Genomic DNA, 21,320 nt, shown 5'->3' with positions numbered 1-21,320 from the left:
ATGGCTGCCGCACTTGGTACCTTGTGAGGGTGGAATACACAACCCTTGGAAGTTATTACCCAAAATACCTACACCAATCATGCATTATGCTTTCTGTGTGCTTAAGGTTTTCTTTTATGTTGGTATTGCTGTATTACTCAAATCCTCTGTATCATGTGCATTGTTTTTGATGTCTGGGTTGGGTCAGTGGATCGGATGTAGAAACTTTTAAGGTATGGCTCAAACATTCCCTGAGAAACAATAGTCAAAAATAACACTGAATTAATATAAGAATTTTTTAAAAGTGTATTCTTTTCAGTTTTAAGATCTTCAATACCCTTATGTCTGTTCCGTGCATTATTTCATTGTACAAGCTGCCACGGTATCATCAGAATACTAATGTATTAGTATAGGTCAGGACGCTGCAGTGCCTAGTATATGAAGTGGCTAGTTATAAAGTGGCAGCTAAAATCAATGGCAGTGTTATGCCTGAATGTCATTAGTTACATCCTCAACTGATATCGATTGCAAATTGACTCCTCCTCTCCCCTTCTCATCAACAGGTAAACAATATTACAGACTACTGCAACTGTTATTGCAGACTATTCCAACAGTGTTTACTGAAGTATTACTAGGTAAACAATAGTGCAGACTATTCCAACTGTTTTTACTGAAGTATTACTAGGTAAACAATAGTGCAGACTATTCCAACTGTTTTTACTGAAGTATTACTAGGTAAATAATATTGAAGACTATTCCAACTGTTTTTACTGAAGTATTACTAGGTAAACAATAGTGCAGACTATTCCAACTGTTTTTACTGAAGTATTACTAGGTAAACAATATTGCAGACTATTCCAACTTACATTGCATGGTAAAACATTAGAAAGTTGTTCTAAATGGATTTATAACTGTACTATGCAAGGAACTTATAGTGATAGAGTGTGGTTTACTGACCTTACATTTGTTAGAATTGAGTAACACCTTTTGCTGAAGGTGAGGGGTTGCTATGTGGGGAAGGGGGTTGTAATCAGGATGAACATGTGTTTGTAGATTTATTTATTCAGTATAGGTCAGGACACAAGTTCTTTAGGACGCTGCAGTGCCTAGTATATGAAGTGGCTAGTTATAAAGTGTCAGATAAAATCAATTGCAGTGTTATACCTGTGTTAAACCGAAGGAAAACAGAAGGCAAACAACAAGATAACAGAAGGACTGCGTTACAACCACAAAACTCAGGCTCATTATGTGGCCTCTCCTCACCTCTACCATAAGAACTCCAGGACCAGGCTTACCACCTCTCTGGCTGAGAACATCAAGTCTGCATCTGGGCCTAACCCACAAGGTGAGCAGGGAACTGTGGGGGGAGAGCACCAGGACCAGGCTCAGCAGGGACATCTCCATTGCATGCGCTCCCCACATTCTCATACCCACCCGTACTATGATCTTATCAAAATAATATTATCCCAATTTTCCTTCTGCCACTGGTTACTTGCAATTGTTTTTTTTTTCCCCTGTTGCTTTTTTTTCTCTCTCTTCTCTTCCACCCCACCGTGTGTTTTACCTGTAATGTTTACCTCCTCTGATTGCACACCCTGCCATTGCGCCCTACATACAGGGTACATCATACTACTACACAAGTGTCAGTTTTCCCATATATGTACTGGGCCCTTGTATGGCTCCCCTCCCAGATTGTAACCTTCGTAGTGCGCCCAACATGGCTGCCTCATCTGGTACGCTTGTGGATGGGATGAAAAATACATGGACCTGGTGGTTTTGTTGGAACCCTACTCTGAACGTTAGGACTCTGAAATCACCCCCATTTTGTATCATCTCTTCTAGGGCTAGACTATTCCACCCTGGGTAATCCTACGCTGTGTACCCAAGATGGCTGCCACACTTGGTACCTTGTGAGGGTGGAATACACAACCCTTGGAAGTTATTACCCAAAATACCTACACCAATCCTGCATTATGCTTTCTGTGTGCTTAAGGTTTTCTTTTATGTCGGTATTGCTGTATTACTCAAATCCTCTGTATCATGTGCATTGTTTTTGATGTCTGGGTTGGGTCAGTGGATCGGATGTAGAAACTTTTAAGGTATGGCTCAAACATTCCCTGAGAAACAATAGTCAAAAATAACACTGAATTAATATAAGAATTTTTTAAAAGTGTATTCTTTTCAGTTTTAAGATCTTCAATACCCTTATGTCTGTTCCGTGCATTATTTCATTGTACAAGCTGCCACGGTATCATCAGAATACTAATGTATTAGTATAGGTCAGGACGCTGCAGTGCCTAGTATATGAAGTGGCTAGTTATAAAGTGGCAGCTAAAATCAATGGCAGTGTTATGCCTGAATGTCATTAGTTACATCCTCAACTGATATCGATTGCAAATTGACTCCTCCTCTCCCCTTCTCATCAACAGGTAAACAATATTACAGACTACTGCAACTGTTATTGCAGACTATTCCAACAGTGTTTACTGAAGTATTACTAGGTAAACAATAGTGCAGACTATTCCAACTGTTTTTACTGAAGTATTACTAGGTAAACAATAGTGCAGACTATTCCAACTGTTTTTACTGAAGTATTACTAGGTAAATAATATTGAAGACTATTCCAACTGTTTTTACTGAAGTATTACTAGGTAAACAATAGTGCAGACTATTCCAACTGTTTTTACTGAAGTATTACTAGGTAAACAATATTGCAGACTATTCCAACTTACATTGCATGGTAAAACATTAGAAAGTTGTTCTAAATGGATTTATAACTGTACTATGCAAGGAACTTATAGTGATAGAGTGTGGTTTACTGACCTTACATTTGTTAGAATTGAGTAACACCTTTTGCTGAAGGTGAGGGGTTGCTATGTGGGGAAGGGGGTTGTAATCAGGATGAACATGTGTTTGTAGATTTATTTATTCAGTATAGGTCAGGACACAAGTTCTTTAGGACGCTGCAGTGCCTAGTATATGAAGTGGCTAGTTATAAAGTGTCAGATAAAATCAATTGCAGTGTTATACCTGTGTTAAACCGAAGGAAAACAGAAGGCAAACAACAAGATAACAGAAGGACTGCGTTACAACCACAAAACTCAGGCTCATTATGTGGCCTCTCCTCACCTCTACCATAAGAACTCCAGGACCAGGCTTACCACCTCTCTGGCTGAGAACATCAAGTCTGCATCTGGGCCTAACCCACAAGGTGAGCAGGGAACTGTGGGGGGAGAGCACCAGGACCAGGCTCAGCAGGGACATCTCCATTGCATGCGCTCCCCACATTCTCATACCCACCCGTACTATGATCTTATCAAAATAATATTATCCCAATTTTCCTTCTGCCACTGGTTACTTGCAATTGTTTTTTTTTTTCCCCTGTTGCTTTTTTTTCTCTCTCTTCTCTTCCACCCCACCGTGTGTTTTACCTGTAATGTTTACCTCCTCTGATTGCACACCCTGCCATTGCGCCCTACATACAGGGTACATCATACTACTACACAAGTGTCAGTTTTCCCATATATGTACTGGGCCCTTGTATGGCTCCCCTCCCAGATTGTAACCTTCGTAGTGCGCCCAACATGGCTGCCTCATCTGGTACGCTTGTGGATGGGATGAAAAATACATGGACCTGGTGGTTTTGTTGGAACCCTACTCTGAACGTTAGGACTCTGAAATCACCCCCATTTTGTATCATCTCTTCTAGGGCTAGACTATTCCACCCTGGGTAATCCTACGCTGTGTACCCAAGATGGCTGCCACACTTGGTACCTTGTGAGGGTGGAATACACAACCCTTGGAAGTTATTACCCAAAATACCTACACCAATCCTGCATTATGCTTTCTGTGTGCTTAAGGTTTTCTTTTATGTCGGTATTGCTGTATTACTCAAATCCTCTGTATCATGTGCATTGTTTTTGATGTCTATAAAGTACCTTGAGTCCTGTTGTAGAAAGAGCGCTATATAAATAAAATTATTATAATTAAATACATGGAGCAAATAACACCTATATATAGCAAAAATACTTTAATTAGTTCATCTAGCAATATACGCATTACTTACAATGTACACTGGATGGGACTTACCCTTCTCTTGATGGACATTGTTGCCACATTCTGAAGGACTACGTATTGGACCTCACTGGAAAAAAAATAAGAATTTACTCACCGGTAATTATATTTCTCGTAGTCCGTAGTGGATGCTGGGAACTCCGTAAGGACCATGGGGAATAGACGGGCTCCGCAGGAGACTGGGCACTCTAAAAGAAAGATTAGGTACTATATGGTGTGCACTGGCTCCTCCCTCTATGCCCCTCCTCCAGACCTCAGTTAGGGAAACTGTGCCCGGAAGAGCTGACACAACAAGGAAAGGATTTGGAATCCAGGGTAAGACTCATACCAGCCACACCAATCACACTGTACACTTGTGATAACCATACCCAGTTAACAGTATGAACAACAACTGAGCCTCCTTTTACGGATGGCTCATAACAATAACCCTTTAGTGAAGCAATAACTATATACATGTATTGCAGAGAGTCCGCACTTGGGACGGGCGCCCAGCATCCACTACGGACTACGAGAAATAGAATTACCGGTGAGTAAATTCTTATTTTCTCTGACGTCCTAGTGGATGCTGGGAACTCCGTAAGGACCATGGGGATTATACTAAAGCTCCCAAACGGGCGGGAGAGTGCGGATGACTCTGCAGCACCGAATGAGCAAACTCAAGGTCCTCCTCAGCCAGGGTATCAAACTTGTAGAATTTAGCAAATGTGTTTGAACCCGACCAAGTAGCAGCTCGGCAAAGCTGTAAAGCCGAGACCCCTCGGGCAGCCGCCCAAGAAGAGCCCTCCTTCCTTGTGGAATGGGCTTTTACTGATTTAGGATGCGGCAGTCCAGCCGCAGAATGTGCCAGCTAAATCGTGCAACAGATCCAGCGAGCAATAGTTTGCTTTGAAGCAGGAGCACACTGCTTGTTGGGTGCATGCAGGATAAATAGCGAGTCAGTTTTCCTGACTCCAGCCGTCCTGGAAACATAAATTTTCAAAGCCCGGACTACGTCCAGCAACTTGGAATCCTCCAAGTCCCGAGTAGCCGCAGGCACCACAATAGGTTGGTTCAAATGAAACGCTGATACCACCTTTGGGAAAAATTGGGGACGAGTCCTCAATTCTGCCCTGTCCATATGATAATGCTTTGCTGTCACATCCTTCCTAGCTTTTATCAGCGTAGGAATCACTTCATCTGGAATGCCCTTTTCCGTTAGGATCCGGCGTTCAACCGCCATGCCGTCAAACGCAGCCGCGGTAAGTCTTGGAACAGACAGGGCCCCTGCTGTAACAGGTCCTGTCTGAGAGGCAGAGGCCATGGGTCCTCTGAGATCATTTCTTGAAGTTCTGGGTACCAAGTTCTTCTTGGCCAATCCGGAACGATGAGTATAGTTCTTACTCCTCTCTTTCTTACTATCCTCAGTACCTTGGGTATGAGAGGAAGAGGAGGGAACACATAAACCGACTGGTACACCCACGGTGTCACAGCTATCGCCTGAGGGTCCCTTGACCTGGCGCAATATTTTTTTAGCTTTTTGTTGAGGCGGGACGCCATCATGTCCACCCGTGGCAGTTCCCAGCGATTTACAATCTGTGTGAAGACTTCTTGATGAAGTCCCCACTCTCCCGGGTGGAGGTCGTGCCTGCTGAGGAAGTCTGCTTCCCAGTTGTCCACTCCCGGAATGAACACTGCTGACAGTGCTAGCACGTGATTCTCCGCCCATCGAAGAATCCTTGTGGCTTCTGCCATTGCCATCCTGCTTCTCGTGCCGCCCTGGCGGTTTACATGGGCGACCGCCGTGATGTTGTCTGACTGAATCAGTACTGGGTGGTTTTGAAGCAGGGGCTCTGCTTGACTCAGGGCGTTGTAAATGGCCCTTAGTTCCAGTATATTTATGTGTAGTGAAGTCTCCAGACTTGACCACTGTCCTTGGAAGTTTCTTCCCTGAGTGACTGCCCCCCATCCTCGGAGGCTTGCATCCGTGGTCACCAGGACCCAGTCCTGTATGCCGAACCTGCGGCCCTCGAGAAGATGAGCACTCTGCAGCCACCACAGCAGAGACACCCTGGCCCTCGGGGACAGGGTGATCAACCGATGCATCTAAAGATGCGATCCGGACCATTTGTCCAACAGATCCCACTGAAAGATCCTTGCATGGAACCTGCCGAAGGGAATTGCTTCGTAAGAAGCCACCATCTTTCCCAGGACTCGCGTGCAGTGATGCACCGACACCTGTTTTGGTTTCAGGAGGTCCCTGACCAGAGATGACAATTCCTGGGCCTTCTCCACCGGGAGAAACAACTTCTTCTGTTCTGTGTCCAGAATCATGCCCAGGAAAAGCAGACGCGTTGCAGGAATCAGCTGCGACTTTGGGATATTCAGAATCCAGCCGTGCTGTTGCAACACTTCCTGAGAGAGTGCTACGCTGACCAACAACTGCTCTCTGGACCTCGCCTTTATGAGGAGATCGTCCAAGTACGGGATAATTATAACTCCCTTCTTCCGAAGGAGTATCATCATTTCGGCCATTACCTTGGTAAATATTCTCGGTGCCGTGGAGAGACCAAACGGTAACGTCTGGAATTGGTAATGACAGTCCTGTACCACAAACCTGAGGTATTCCTGGTGAGGTGGGTAAATGGGGACATGCAAGTAAGCATCCTTGATGTCCAGCGACACCATAAAATCCCCCTCTTCCAGGCTTGCAATAACCGCCCTGAGCGATTCCATTTTGAACTTGAACTTCTTTATATAAGTGTTCAAGGATTTTAAATTCAGAATGGGTCTCACCGAACCGTCCGGTTTCGGTACCACAAACATTGTGGAATAGTAACCCCTTCCCTGTTGAAGGAGGGGGACCTTGATTATCACCTGCTGGAGGTACAGCTTGTGAATTGCCGCCAGTACTACCTCCCTTTCCCTGGGAGCAGCTGGCAAGGCTGATTTGAGGTAACGGCGAGGGGGAGTCGCCTCGAACTCCAGTTTGTATCCCTGAGATACAATTTGTACAGCCCAGAGATCCACCTGTGAGCGAACCCACTGGTTGCTGAAGTTTCGGAGACACGCCCCGACCGCACTTGGCTCCGCATGTGGAGCCCCAACGTCATGCGGTGGACTTAGTGGAAGCAGGGGAGGATTTTTGTTCCTGGGAACTGGCTGCCTGGTGCTGCTTCTTTCCTCTACCCTTGCCTCTGGCCAGAAAGGATGCTCCTCTGACCCGCTTGCCTTTCTGAGGCCGAAAGGACTGCACTTGATAATACGGTGCTTTCTTAGGCTGTGAGGGAACCTGAGGTAAAAAAGTCGACTTCCCAGCAGTTGCTGTGGATACGAGGTCCGAGAGACCGTCCCCAAACAATTCCTCACCCTTATAAGGCAAAACCTCCATGTGTTTTTTAGAATCAGCATCACCTGACCACTGCCGAGACCATAATACTCTCCTGGCAGAAATGGACATTGCATTAATTCTAGATGCCAGCAGGCAAATGTCCCTCTGGGCATCCCGCATATATAAGACGACGTCTTTTATATGTTCGATGGTTAGCAAAACAGTATCCCTGTCGAGGGAATCAATGTTGTCTGACAGGGAATCAGTCCATGCTGCTGCAGCACTACACATCCAGGCTGAAGCAATAGCAGGTCTCAGTAGAGTACCAGAGTGTGTATACACAGACTTCAGGATAACTTCCTGCTTTCTATCCGCAGGCTCCTTTAGGGCGGCCGTATCCTGAGACGGGAGTGCCACCCTTTTAGATAAGCGTGTTAGCGCCTTGTCCACCCTAGGGGATGTTTCCCAACGTAACCTATCCGTTGGCGGGAAAGGGTACGCCATCAGTAACCTCTTAGAAATCACTAGTTTTTCAGGGGAACTCCACGCTTCTTCACACAATTCATTTAATTCATCAGATGGGGGAAAAGTCACTGGCTGCTTTTTCTCCCCAAACATAATACCCCTCTTGGTGGTAACCGGGTTAATGTCAGAAATGTGCAATACATCTTTCATTGCAGTATTCATGCATCGGATGGCTTTTGTAGACTGTACATTTGTCTCATCCTCATCTACACTGGAGTCAGACTCCGTGTCGACATCTGTGTCTGCCATCTGAGCTAGCGGGCGTTTATGAGCCCCTGGCGGCTTCTGAGTCGCCTGGGCAGGCGCGGGCTAAGACCCCCCCGGCTGTCCCAAGGCTGCTGCATCATCGAACCTTTTATGTAAGGAGTTGACACTGTCGGTTAAGACCTTCCACATATCCATCCAATCAGGTGTCGGCCCCGTCGGGGGCGACACCACACTTATCTGCCCCTGCTCCGCCTCCACGTAACCCTCATCAAACATGTCGACACAGCCGTACCGACACACCGCACACACACAGGGAATGCTCAGACTGAGGACAGGACCCCACAAAGTCCTTTGGGGAGACAGAGAGAGAGTATGCCAGCACACACCACAGCGCTATATAACACAGGGATTTACACTATAAAAAATGATTTACCCAATAGCTGCTTAAATATCTTATTTGCGCCTAAATTTACTTGCCCCCCCCCCCCCCTCTTTTTTACCCTTCTTGTATCAGGATACTGCAGGGGAGAGCCTGGGGAGCTGCTTCCAGCGGAGCAGTGAAGGGAAAATGGCGCTGGTGTGCTGAGGAAGAAGGCCCCGCCCCCTCAGCGGCGGGCTTCTGTCCCGCGTTTTATGTAACTTAATGGTGGTTTTTTTTACACATATACAGTTTTCAGACTGTATTATGTGTATTTTAAGTGCCAAAAGGTATTATAATTGCTGCCCAGGGCGCCCCCCCCCCAGCGCCCTGCACCCTACAGTGACCGTAGTGTGTGGTGTGCTGTGGGAGCAATGGCGCACAGCTGCGGTGCTGTGCGCTACCTTAATGAAGACAGGAGTCTTCTGCCGCCGATTTCATCGCTTCTCTTCTGTCTTCTGGCTCTGCAAGGGGGACGGCGGCGCGGCTCCGGGAACGGACGATCGAGGTCAGGCCCTGTGTTCGAACCCTCCGGAGCTAATGGTGTCCAGTAGCCTAAGAAGCACAAGCTAGCTGCAAGCAGGTAGGTTTGCTTCTCTCCCCTCAGTCCCACGTAGCAGTGAGTCTGTTGCCAGCAGATCTCACTGAAAATAAAAAACCTAACAAATACTTTCTTTTCTAGCAAGCTCAGGAGATCCCACTAGGAGCACCCAGCTCTGGCCGGGCACAGATTCTAACTGAGGTCTGGAGGAGGGGCATAGAGGGAGGAGCCAGTGCACACCAGATAGTACCTAATCTTTCTTTTAGAGTGCCCAGTCTATTCCCCATGGTCCTTACGGAGTTCCCAGCATCCACTAGGACGTCAGAGAAACTATACTATTTAGAGAGCACAAACAGCATCATAAGAAAGATACAGAGCATTATAAATGTGGATCTTAATAAACATGGAGAGAGTAAGAAAACAATCACGAGAGACGACTGCAGATCCTGGGCTACAGCGACGACAACCTTATGCAGGGGGGGAACGCTAAGAATATATAAACATACATGTGTATATGTATGTAATATATGTGCTGGTATGTGCCTGGGATCGGCAGTCGCCGTACAGAACCCAGGACTCAGCATTAGGATTCCCTCTCCTAAGCCCGCTCGCAGACTCTCCGAGTCCAGGGTTCTGCATGGCGGCTGTGGTATACATCGCTGCTGCCGATCCAAGATACACTGCCAGCACATATTACATACATCTACACATGCATGTGTAGAAGTGCTTAGCGCGGCCCCCCCCCCCCACACAAAGTAGTCAGTGCTACTGCAGCCGCCACTGATTGTCACATGACGCATGCTATAACTTGTACAGCTATGTGTCACTACCACCTCAAATGCAAGTCCATGGCGGAGATTCAAATGTTTGAAAAGTCGGTTGGGTGTCTGTTTTTACCTGTCTATTAGATAGGAAAAAACAGACTCCCAACTGACTTTTCAAACATTTGAATCTCCCCCCATAAGTCTATAATCTACATTTATGATTGCGTTTCGGAAAACAGCAATAAATTGGTCCCCTGTACTGAGTTGGACATAATTTGTATCTTAGGAGTGGATTCAATTAGCCTTGAGCTGTTTTTAGTGTCCACACATGAGAGGAGTGAGTCTGAGTCGGACGCAGTTGTGTCAAATTTATGTTTGCCCGATGCAGTCTATGAACTAAGATACAAATTACAATATTTTGCTGTCTGATCGCGTATTTTTTCATTTTAGCCTTGGTCGCACCGCCCACTGGACTTGCACAAGCTACATGCTGGGTACAAAAGCTCCATCTGAAACAGAAGTCTCACTATGGGGGTAATTCAGATCTGATTGCTGCTGTACAATTTCGCACAGCGTGCGTTCAGAGCTGTACTGCGCATGCGTGTGAGACGCAATGCGCTGGTGCGTTGCATAAAACAGCACCAGACATCGGTGCCTAGTGACGGGATGGTGCAATAAAGCCAAACGCACGGGTATTTGCAAGGTGATTGACAGGAAGAGGCCGTTTGTGGTGGCAACTGACCGTTTTACAGCAGTGTCCGGAAAAACGCAGACGGGATTAGGCGTTTGGACGGAGGGACTTTGTGCAGCCTGTGCGCAACCCAGGACTTACTTCCCCAGTGCGATGAGAACAGGCTGATCGGGGCTGGAGCTTACAATGACAATCCCTCTGTACTAACTACAATATCTCCCGCGAATGCAGCATTAACTGCAGGCCTACCTGTTATTTCACTTATTTAAACTATACAATAATGTAGATCAATTAGTCAGGTAACTAAATTGTTATATATGTGGGTGGACCTGATTCTGAGTCACATGCTGAAGCATCCGTGTGTGTGTCTTTTCCTGGCTTGCGTGTGTGACTTTATGCTAATACCGCTACAAGCCCTTCCCCGGTGTACAGCCCAGCCCCTAATTTACAATGACACCCTCTTTCAGCATCTTTAGATACTGAGGGGGTAATTCAGACCTGATCGCTGGGCTGTGTTTTTTGCTGTCCTGCGTTCAGACAGTCCCCGCCTCCAGGGGGAGTGTATATTCGCAGTGAAAGTGTGCGATGCTATGTGTACGCCGAGCTGCGAAAATTCACTTTGTGCAGTCTCTGCGCAGCCCAGGACTTCTACAGTGTGATCAGAAAAGGCTGATCGAGCCAGAGCTGACGTCACACACCCTCTGTGAAAACGCTTGGACACACCTGTGTTTCTCCTGACACTCCAAGAAAACGGTCGGTTACCACCCACTAACGGCCTCTTCCTGTCAATCACCTTGTGAACGCCCATGCGATTAGAATTTTCGAACCATCCCGTCGCTGACCGGCGATGCCCTTTTGTTGTTGTCCGATTCGCATGCGCATTGCGGTGCATGCGCAGTTACTACCTGATCACCTGCTGTGCGAAAACGCACGGCAGCAAATCAGATCCGAATGACCCCCTGAAATACCACTTGGTGCATCTATAAAACTTACACCAGCCCCATGCTAGGTGCAGATTTTCTGGCAGAGCATGGCTTCCAATGTGAGCATCTGAGATTGCAATCAATTCAGCGGCGCACCCACGATAGTCCCATAATATGCCCATAAGAGGGACCATCTTCATGCGACTGAATAGCCACCTCCCAGTAACCACCTTTCCAGGACACTGTACGTCTCAATCAGTACTGCCACTCTATGTACACACCACGGGGCATGTGCACAGCAACATTTTAACAAATTAGGCGAATGCACAGTAGGAAAACATTTATCAGCATTGTGTCACACACACACACACACACACACACACACACACACACACACACACACACACACACAATATTCAGATGGCCGTTTCACTACCTGTGACTGCGTAGCAACCGAACCAAAGCCTTTGCTATAACCCCAACTTCTGCTTTTGGTGCCAGGTGAAAATATAATTGTGCCACCGCCATAACTACCTGTGGAGAGATTGACGAATGTTACAGCAGACATATCTTTTTCTTCTCCCCGCCCCCCCACAACCCTCTGTATACACTACCAGGGCAAACCTTTCAACATTTACATTTAAGCAATTCAAGTCCAGTGAATAACCTGAGTAAACTGCTGCAGATTATTAAAGTTTTGTTTAGCAAAAAAATGAAAAAATGATGTAAACAGTGTGTCTGACTTCCCATCTTGTTTAAGTCTAAAATGTAAAAGGGCATTGCTTTTAATAGCATAAACACCCCATGTTTTGTTATTTAAAGCACTGTCCTTTTAAATGAGTTAAGAAACTCATGTGGCACCCACTGTCAAACATGGAGGAAAAAGCATGACGGTCTTTAGATGTTTTGCTGGATCTCGAGTCAGCAACTTGCACATAGTGACTGCCACCCTGAACCAAAAGGGTTACTACAGAACTTTAATTTCCAAAGAACATAGAATGCCACAGGTGTGTTCAGCGGTTACATCTGCACAATGTGGCATAAAATGGTGTTAAACAAAATGATTCTATGACTTCTAATTGTTTGTGTTCTATACTTTCATTTCAGAGTATACAGAAACATTAAACTGTATAAATATCAATGAAAACTGGAAAAATAGGGGGGGATGGGGGTTCCAAAACGTCTGACAGTTAGTGTAGGTCATCACCAGCAGCGGCTGCCCCTGGGCTGCAGCGCCGTCCAAAGTGTGCAGGGAGGAGCTGGCCAGCACATATGAACATACATGTTAAGTTGTATGTAACATATGTGCTGGCTTCCTTACCCGGGGATCGGAACTCGGCAGCCACCACACGCAAAGAAGACAGGCACACACTGCTTAGCCTGTCTATCATCAATAAGTCCACCCCTAGACTCCTGTGAAACCAGCCAGTGGGAGTCTGGGGGCGGGCTTATTGATGATAGACAGACTGAGCAGTATGTTCCTGTTTTCCATGTGTGCGGCGGCTGCGGATCCCTGGGTATGGAAGCCAACATATATGTTACATACAACTTCACATGTATGTTCATATGTGCAGGCCAGCTATCCCCTGCACACTTTGGAAGGCGCCACAGCCCAGGGGCAGCAGCCGCTGCTGGTCATCACGCTGTTATGTACACATTACGCGATCCCATACGATACAATATCGTATGATATTGTATAAGATATCATATCGGATCATGTATACACACTACAAACGATGTCAAACGATGTCTAGAAACAAAGTCATGACTGGAGTACAAAACCACACAATATCACCTCATCAAGACTGCATGCAGTCCGATGTACGACGTCGCATGCCACCTGCGGGAGCGCGCATCGTACGTCGGATGCTGCGTACACATTATACAATATCATTCAGAAACAAACAATTTCATTCAAATCGTAAATTATATTGCATAGTGTGTAGGGGCTATGAGAATGATACATTTATTAAGTTCCAGGCACCCGACAGGCAGAATATAGGATCCCAAACACATGACATGTGGAAGATGACATTGAAAATAAAGCACTTCCATTGGTGGAAGGAATCCTTAAATTATAAAAACAATTATCACACAACCAAATATTTGGATCATGGGACCATCTGAGGGTTCATAAGAAATGTTCTCCCAGTAAAACCTGACATTTAGGGTGAGATTCAAATGATATATCACGCCCAATTTCCTTTCTAAAATTATCTCCATTATCGCGCATATTGCGCCCATAGTAATCAGGTTTACTGTGTAAAGGGTTGGGTGCCCACCTACTTTGGGGGTAGCGAGCTGAAATAATTATACCATGCCCCTGAGGGCAGAAACAGAACGAGTGTGGAAAGGGGTGAAAAGAATTGAATCCCACCCTTAGAATGTATTTCTTTCTGTTAGCTGTTTCTATCCATGTGTTTCGTCCTGTTTTATTTCCTAAATATTCAGAAGAATTAGTCTATATATGTTCTCAGCTGTCTGTTCAAACTACAGGGAACACTAACTCCTGTGCAATGGTGGCTAAGTGCACTTCGCCAGTTGTGTACGCTTGGCTGCAGAACATGTGCAGTGCAAATCGGGTTGGATACGAAATAACGACAGTCGAGATCACGGCTGACACAAGCCCGAAGGATAGCGGTGAGTAATTTTACCCTACCCTTCCCATCCCGCGGCCTAACCTGTAATTTTATATTATTTGTACTTATTTTAAACAGTGTTTAGATCCCAGTGTACAGTTCTTAAACAATAAGGGGTGAACTAAAAACTGAAAAGGGAAAACTGTGACTTTTTGTATTTATAAAGGAAAGTCCTAGGTATGTGGCGATAAGGAGCAGCAGTATCTTACAGCAGCATTGCGGCTCTGTAGTAAGGGTTTTGTGTTGCGGAGGAGGAGGCGGTGGTCTGGGTCCATAACATACGGCTTGCGTTTCACCAGGGAAGATGGTTCTGACTTCTCTTCTTTGCCCCCTTCATCGTCATCTGAGCCATAGAAAGCTTTCTCTGGATTTTCCTCGAGTAGAGACTCCTTCCAGAGGTGAGAAGGGAGGGTAGGAAAACAGAAAGAGTTATGGTTAGACTAAATAAGACAAGTTACAAGTGGATGACAAGAAGGCAAAGAACAGCAGATAAAGAATTTAGTATTGACGGCATAGAAAAGACATGGAATAGGAACGTAAGGAGAAGAAGATATGGATGAAGTGAAACTCACATTTTTATTTGGATTCAGAAACTGGGTCCTTGCGTATCGCGTCAGCATATTGATGATAACCACCTGGCCCCACTCCTCCACATCAATCAGCAGGTTACACAGCTTGCGGTAATTCTTATGGATTAGATCAATACGCTCAGGACAGACTTCTTCAAAAGCCATCACTACGCTGCCTGCCACCAGCTTGGGAAAAAACAGAGCATACATGTCACTTCTAAGGCTTAGCATATCGCCACTAACCATTTTGAGAAATGCTTTATAGGGGTATTGAATGCATGTCGGATCCTCTCCGACGGAGAGAATCCGACAATGCAGTATTAAATTTGCGGGCAAATCCGATTGGTTTTGCTTGTTTTCGACAATGCCATTCCGACTTTTTCTAAAGTTGGATTGACATTATTGAAAACGCGCCAAAAACCTGTTGGATTTGGACGCAAATCCGTCAAAACACATGGATCCGCTGATAATCCGCCGATCCACGTGTTTTCCCGACAAGTCAGAAAAACGGCAGCCCCATTGAATAGGTTGAATTCTGATTCCACCACAAAAAAGTCGGAAACTGCCGTCTTTCCGACTAGACGACAATTCCGGCTACCATTGAATAGACCCCTTAGGGTTATAAAGTCTTATAAACTGTATTATTCATTGCTTAAGTAACTGCTGTGCCTCCAGTTTTCTCTATATGTTTATAAACAACCAGATGCTAAGGGGTATATGCAATTGCGGTCGAATTCCCGAAAATGTCGATAAAACGGGACATTTTCGCCCCAAAAAAAATTTCGACAATGCATTTCAGTACTTTCCGTCAAAAAAACGGACTTTCCAAATTCGATTTTTTGAAATTCGACATTTGTCAAATTCGACATTTCTGCAATGGTACAAATGCGGCAATTCGACAAAAGTATATTCAATTGAAGTTTGGAAATTCGACATCAGTGCTTTTAGACAGTAAATTCGTCATTTTCAATCCGCCACACTTTGGTGGCGGAATCTAATAAAAAATTTAAAAAACATGTTTTTTTGGGTGTTTTTTTTATTGGTAATAGCATATCTATTTATATTAGAAGGGATTAGGTACTTGGTTTGTCTATTTTGGAGGCACAAGTATTATTTATATATTTTTAAAAATATATATTTAAAAAAAAATTTTTTTATTTTTTTTAATGGAATGGTAAAAATCAGAAAAAAAATTGCGTGGGGTCCCCCCTCCAAAGCATAACCAGCCTCGGGCTCTTCGAGCTGGTCCTGGTTCTAAAAATCCGGGGGAAAAACTGACAGGGGATCCCCCGTATTTTTAAAACCAGCATCGGGCTCTGCGCATGGTGCTGGTGCAAAAAATACGGGGGACAAAAAGAGTAGGGGTCCCCCGTATTTTTTACACTAGCATCGGGCTCCACTAGCTGGACAGATAATGCCACAGCCGGAGGTCACATTTATACAGCGCCCTGCGGCCGTGGCATTAAATATCCAACTAGTCACCCCTGGCCGGGGTACCCTGGGGGAGTGGGGACCCCTTCAATCAAGGGGTCCCCCCCCCAGCCACCCAAGGGCCAGGGGTGAAGCCCGAGGCTGTCCCCCCCATCCAAGGGCTGCGGATGGGGGGCTGATAGCCTTGAGAAAATTGAAAGAATATTGTTTTTTCCAGTAGTACTACAAGTCCCAGCAAGCCTCCCCCGCAAGCTGGTACTTGGAGAACCACAAGTACCAGCATGCAGGAGAAAAACGGGCCCGCTGGTACCTGTAGTTCTACTGAAAAAAAAATACCCAAATAAAAACAGGACACGCACACCGTGAGAGTAAAACTTTATTTCACACATGTCGACACACACATACTTACCTATGTTCACACGCCGACCTCTGTCCACTTGTCCAAGTAGAATCCACGTGTACCTGTGAATAAAATTATACTCACCTGATCCAGTGTCCAGATTATAATCCACGTACTTGGCAAAAAAAAAAAACGAACACCCGGACCAAACGGACTGAAAGGGGTCCCATGTTTACACATGGGACCCCTTTCCCCGAATGCAGAGAACCCCCCGTGACTGCTGTCACAGAAAGGTCCCTTCAGCCAATCAGCGAGCGCAACGTCCTGGCACTCTGCTGATTGGCTATGCGCGTCTGAGCTGTCAGACAGCGCATCGCAAAGCCTCTCCATTATATTCAATGGTGGGAACTTTGCGGTCAGCGGTGAGGTCACCCGCGGTCAGCCGCTGACCGTGTGTAACCCCACCGCTGACCGCAAAGTTCCCACCATTGAAACTAATGGAGGGGCTGTGCGATGCGCTGTCTGCCAGCAGACGCGCATACAGCCAGTCAGGAGAGTGCCACGAAGTAGCGCTTCCTGATTGGCTGAGGGACCTTTCTGTGACAGCATTCACGTGGGGTCCCGCATTCGTGGAAAGGGGTCCCATGTGTAAACATGGGACCCTTTTCAGTCCGTTTGGTCCGGGTGTTCGATTTGTTGTTTTGCCAAGTACGAGGATTATTTTAAAAGATCCGGACACTGGATTGAGGTGAGTATAATTTTATTCACAGGTACACCGTGGATTCTACTTGGACAAGTGGACCGAACGTCGTGTCAACATAGGTAAGTATGTGTGTGTGTCGACATGTATGTAATAAAGTTGTACTTTCAAGGTGTGCGTGTCCTGTTTTTATTTGGGTATTTTTTTTCCAGTAGAACTACAGGTACAAGCGGGCCCGTTTTTCTCCCGCATGCTGGTACTTGTGGTTCTCCAAGTACCAGCTTGCGGGGGAGGCTTGCTGGGACTTGTAGTACTACTGGAAAAAACAATATTCTTTCAATTTTCTCAAGGCTATCAGCCCCCCATCCGCAGCCCTTGGATGGGGGGGACAGCCTCGGGCTTCACCCATGGCCCTTGGGTGGCTGGGGGGGGACCCCTTGATTGAAGGGGTCCCCACTCCCCCAGGGTACCCCGGCCAGGGGTGACTAGTTGGATATTTAATGCCACGGCCGCAGGGCGCTGTATAAAAGTGACCCCCGGCTGTGGCATTATCTGTCCAGCTAGTGGAGCCCGATGCTGGTGTAAAAGAATACGGGGGACCCTTACTCTTTTAATCCCCCGTATTTTTTGCACCAACACCAGGCGCAGAGCCCGGTGCTGGTTTTAAAAATACGGGGGATCCCCTGTCATTTTTCCCCCCGGATTTTTAGAACCAGGACCGGCTCGAAGAGCCCGAGGCTGGTTATGCTTTGGAGGGGGGACCCCACGCAATTTTTTTTCGGGTTTTTTACCGTTTTTTTAAAAATCGGATCAAAATCCGTCAAATCGGCCGTTTTTCGACAGCGGGACTGTCAAATCCATTTTTTATTGAATATGTTGAATTCCGGCACCCACTTGCCGGAATTCGACGGTCGAATTGTGTCGAATTAAAAAACGGGCGAAAAATTGCTGCGATTCGCCGGTAATTGCATATACCCCTAAATCTCTTATTGGCACTTACTCATACTTAATCATAATCAAAAAGTAGGGTTCATGGGGGTAATTCCAAGTTGATCGCAGCAGGAAATTTTTTAGCAGTTGGGCAAAACCATGTGCACTGCAGAAAGAGTTAGATTTGGGTGGGTTATTTATTTTGTTTCTGTGCAGGGTAAATACTGGCTGCTTTATTTTTACACTGCATTTTAGATTGCAGATTGAACTCACCACACCCAAATCTCTCTCTCTCTGCACATGTTATATCTGCCCCTCCTGCAGTGCACATAGGGGGTAATTCCAAGTTGATCGCAGCAGGATTTTTGATAGCAACTGGGCAAAACCATGTGCACTGCAGGGGATGCAAATATAACATGTGCAAAGAGAGTTAGATTTGGGTGTGGTGTGTTCAATCTGCAATCTAATTTGCAGTGTAAAAATAAAGCAGCCAGTATTTACCCTGCTCAGAAACAATATAACCCACCCAAATCTAACTCTTTCTGCACATGTTATATCTGCCTCCCCTGCAGTGCACATGGTTTTGGCCAGTTGCTATCAAAAATCCTTCTGCGATCAACTTGGAATTACCCCCCATGGTTTTGCCCAACTGCTAAAAAATTTCCTGCTGCGAATAACTTGGAATTACCCCCCATGACCCATCAAACATGACAGTGTGCAGAGATAACATGTTTACTATAGTAACAGTGGATAATAAAGCATTCAAGTGAAGGCCCCAGAAGATACATGCCAGGCTAAATACCAGCGTATGTCCCGCTTTAAATATATCCCTCACTGTCAGGGGTATATTTACTAAAGTGATGGTATTAATAAAGATGTTGTCTATAGCAACCAATCAGATTCTAGATATTAATTTCTATGTGCTAGAAAAACATGTAGAATCTGATTGGTTGCTATAGGCAACATCTCCACTTCTATAAACCCACACTTTCGTAAAATAAGATTTTTAACCTACCGGTAAATCTTTTTCTCCTAGTCCGTAGAGGATGCTGGGGACTCCGTAAGGACCATGGGGTATAGACGGGCTCCGCAGGAGACATGGGCACTCTAAAGACTTTAGAATGGGTGTGCACTGCCTCCTCCCACTATGCCCCTCCTCCAGACCTCAGTTAGAGAACTGTGCCCAGAGGAGACGGACAGTACGAGGAAAGGATTTTTGTTAATCCAAGGGCAAAGGCCCTCATTCCGAGTTGTTCGCTCGCAAGGCGATTTTAGCAGTATTGCACGCGCTAAGCCGCTGCCTACTGGGAGTGAATCTTAGCTTCTTAAAATTGCGAACGAAAGATTCGCAATATTGCGATTACACATCTCGTAGCAGTTTCAGAGTAGCTTCAGACTTACTCGGCATCTGCGATCAGTTCAGTGCTTATCGTTCCTGGTTTGACGTCACAAACACACCCAGCGTTCGCCCAGACACTCCTCCGTTTCTCCAGCCACTCCCGCGTTTTTTCCGGAAACGGTAGCGTTTTTTCCCACACGCCCATAAAACGGCCTGTTTCCGCCCAGTAACACCCATTTCCTGTCAATCACACTACGATCGCCTGAGCGAAGAAAAAGCCGTGAGTAAAAATCCAAACTTCATAGCAAATTTACTTGGCGCAGTCGCAGTGCGGACATTGCGCATGCGCACTAAGCGGAAAAACGCTGCGATGCGAAGAAATTTTCCGAGCGAACGACTCGGAATGACCTCCAAGATACATACCAGCCCACACCATCCACACCGTACAACCTGGTACCTATGAACCAGTTAACAGTATGAAACAAAACAGCATCAGCCAGAGACTGATCAAAACTGTAACGTAACCCTTATGTAAGCAATAACTATATATAAGTCTTGCAGAACTTCGTCCGCACTGGGACGGGCGCCCAGCATCCTCTACGTACTAGGAGAAAAAGATTTACCGGTAGGTTTAAAATCTTATTTTCTCTTACGTCCTAGAGGATGCTGGGGACTCCGGAAGGACCATGGGGATTATACCAAAGCTCAAACCGGGCGGGAGAGTGCGGATGACTCAAACTTGAGTTATTAAACTTGTAGAATTTAGCAAAAGTGTTTGACCCCAACCAAGTTGCCGCTCGGCAAAGCTGTAATGCCGAGACGCCTCGGGCAGCCACCCAAGAAGAGCCCACCTTCCTAGTGAAATGGGCCTTTACCGAATTCGGTAACGGCAATCCAGCCGTAGAATGAGCCTGCTGAATCGTATTACAGATCCAGCGAGCAATAGTCTGTTTAGAAGCAGGAGCGCCAACCTTGTTGGCTGCATACAGGACAAACAGTGCCTCTGTTTTCCTAACCCGAGCCGTCCTGGCTACATAAATTTTTAATGCCCTGACTACATCAAGGGACTTGGAATCCTCCAAGTCACCCGTAGCCACAGGCACCACAATAGATTGGTTCATATGAAAAGATGAAACCACCTTTGGCAAAAATTGAGGATGAGTCCTCAATTCTGCTCTATCCACATGGAAAATCAGATAGGGGCTCTTGTGAGACAAAGCCGCCAATTCGGACACCCGCCTTGCAGATGCCAAGGCCAACAACATGACCACCTTCCAAATGAGAAATTTTAATTCAACTGTTTGAAGAGGCTCAAACCAGTGAGATTTTAGGAACTGCAACACCACGTTAAGGTCCCATGGTGCCACTGGAGGCACAAAAGGAGGCTGGATATGCAGCACTCCCTTTACAAAAGTCTGGACTTCTGGGAGAGAAGCCAATTCCTTCTGAAAGAAAATTGATAGGGCCGAAATCTGTACCTTAATGGAGCCTAGCTTTAGGCCCATATCCACTCCTGTCTGTAGAAAGTGGAGAAAACGGCCCAGATGGAAATCCTCAGTAGGAGCATTCTTGGCTTCACACCAAGATACATACTTCCTTCAGATGCGGTGATAACGTTTCGCCGTCACCTCCTTCCTAGCCTTAATCAGAGTAGGGATGACTTCCTCCGGAATACCCTTCCCCGCTAGGATTTGGTGTTCAACTGCCATGCCGTCAAACGTAACCGCGGTAAGTCTTGGAACACGCAGGGCCCCTGCTGCAACAGGTTTTCCCTGAGAGGAAGAGGCCACAGATCTTCTGTGAGCATTTCCTGAAGATCTGAATACCAGGCCCTTCGAGGCCAATCTGGAACAATGAGTATTGTCTGCACTCTATTTTGTCTTATGATTCTCAGTATTTTTGAGATGAGCGGAAGAGGAGGGAACACATAGACCGACTGAAAC

At 46.0% G+C, this 21,320-nt stretch overlaps 1 protein-coding gene across 3 annotated transcripts in view; it reads right to left on the bottom strand.

Annotated features, from left to right (window-relative positions):
* Positions 1 to 21,320, bottom strand: part of AP3B2 (adaptor related protein complex 3 subunit beta 2) — a 198,906-nt gene that overhangs the window by 85,290 nt on the left and 92,296 nt on the right. For all 3 annotated transcript variants that reach the window (XM_063926333.1, XM_063926332.1, XM_063926331.1), the window contains exons 7-10: positions 14,641 to 14,823; positions 14,278 to 14,457; positions 11,866 to 11,963; positions 4,069 to 4,123 (exon numbers count right to left, since the gene is read on the bottom strand). In XM_063926333.1, coding sequence (XP_063782403.1) covers positions 4,069 to 4,123; positions 11,866 to 11,963; positions 14,278 to 14,457; positions 14,641 to 14,823 — 516 coding nt within the window. The remainder of the gene's footprint in view (positions 1 to 4,068; positions 4,124 to 11,865; positions 11,964 to 14,277; positions 14,458 to 14,640; positions 14,824 to 21,320) is intronic.

This window comes from Pseudophryne corroboree, chromosome 6 (assembly GCF_028390025.1).
Source record: "Pseudophryne corroboree isolate aPseCor3 chromosome 6, aPseCor3.hap2, whole genome shotgun sequence".
NCBI lineage: Eukaryota > Metazoa > Chordata > Amphibia > Anura > Myobatrachidae > Pseudophryne > Pseudophryne corroboree.
The sequence above is the reverse complement of the archived record's forward strand: the minus strand, read 5'-3'. Positions and strand labels throughout refer to the sequence as shown.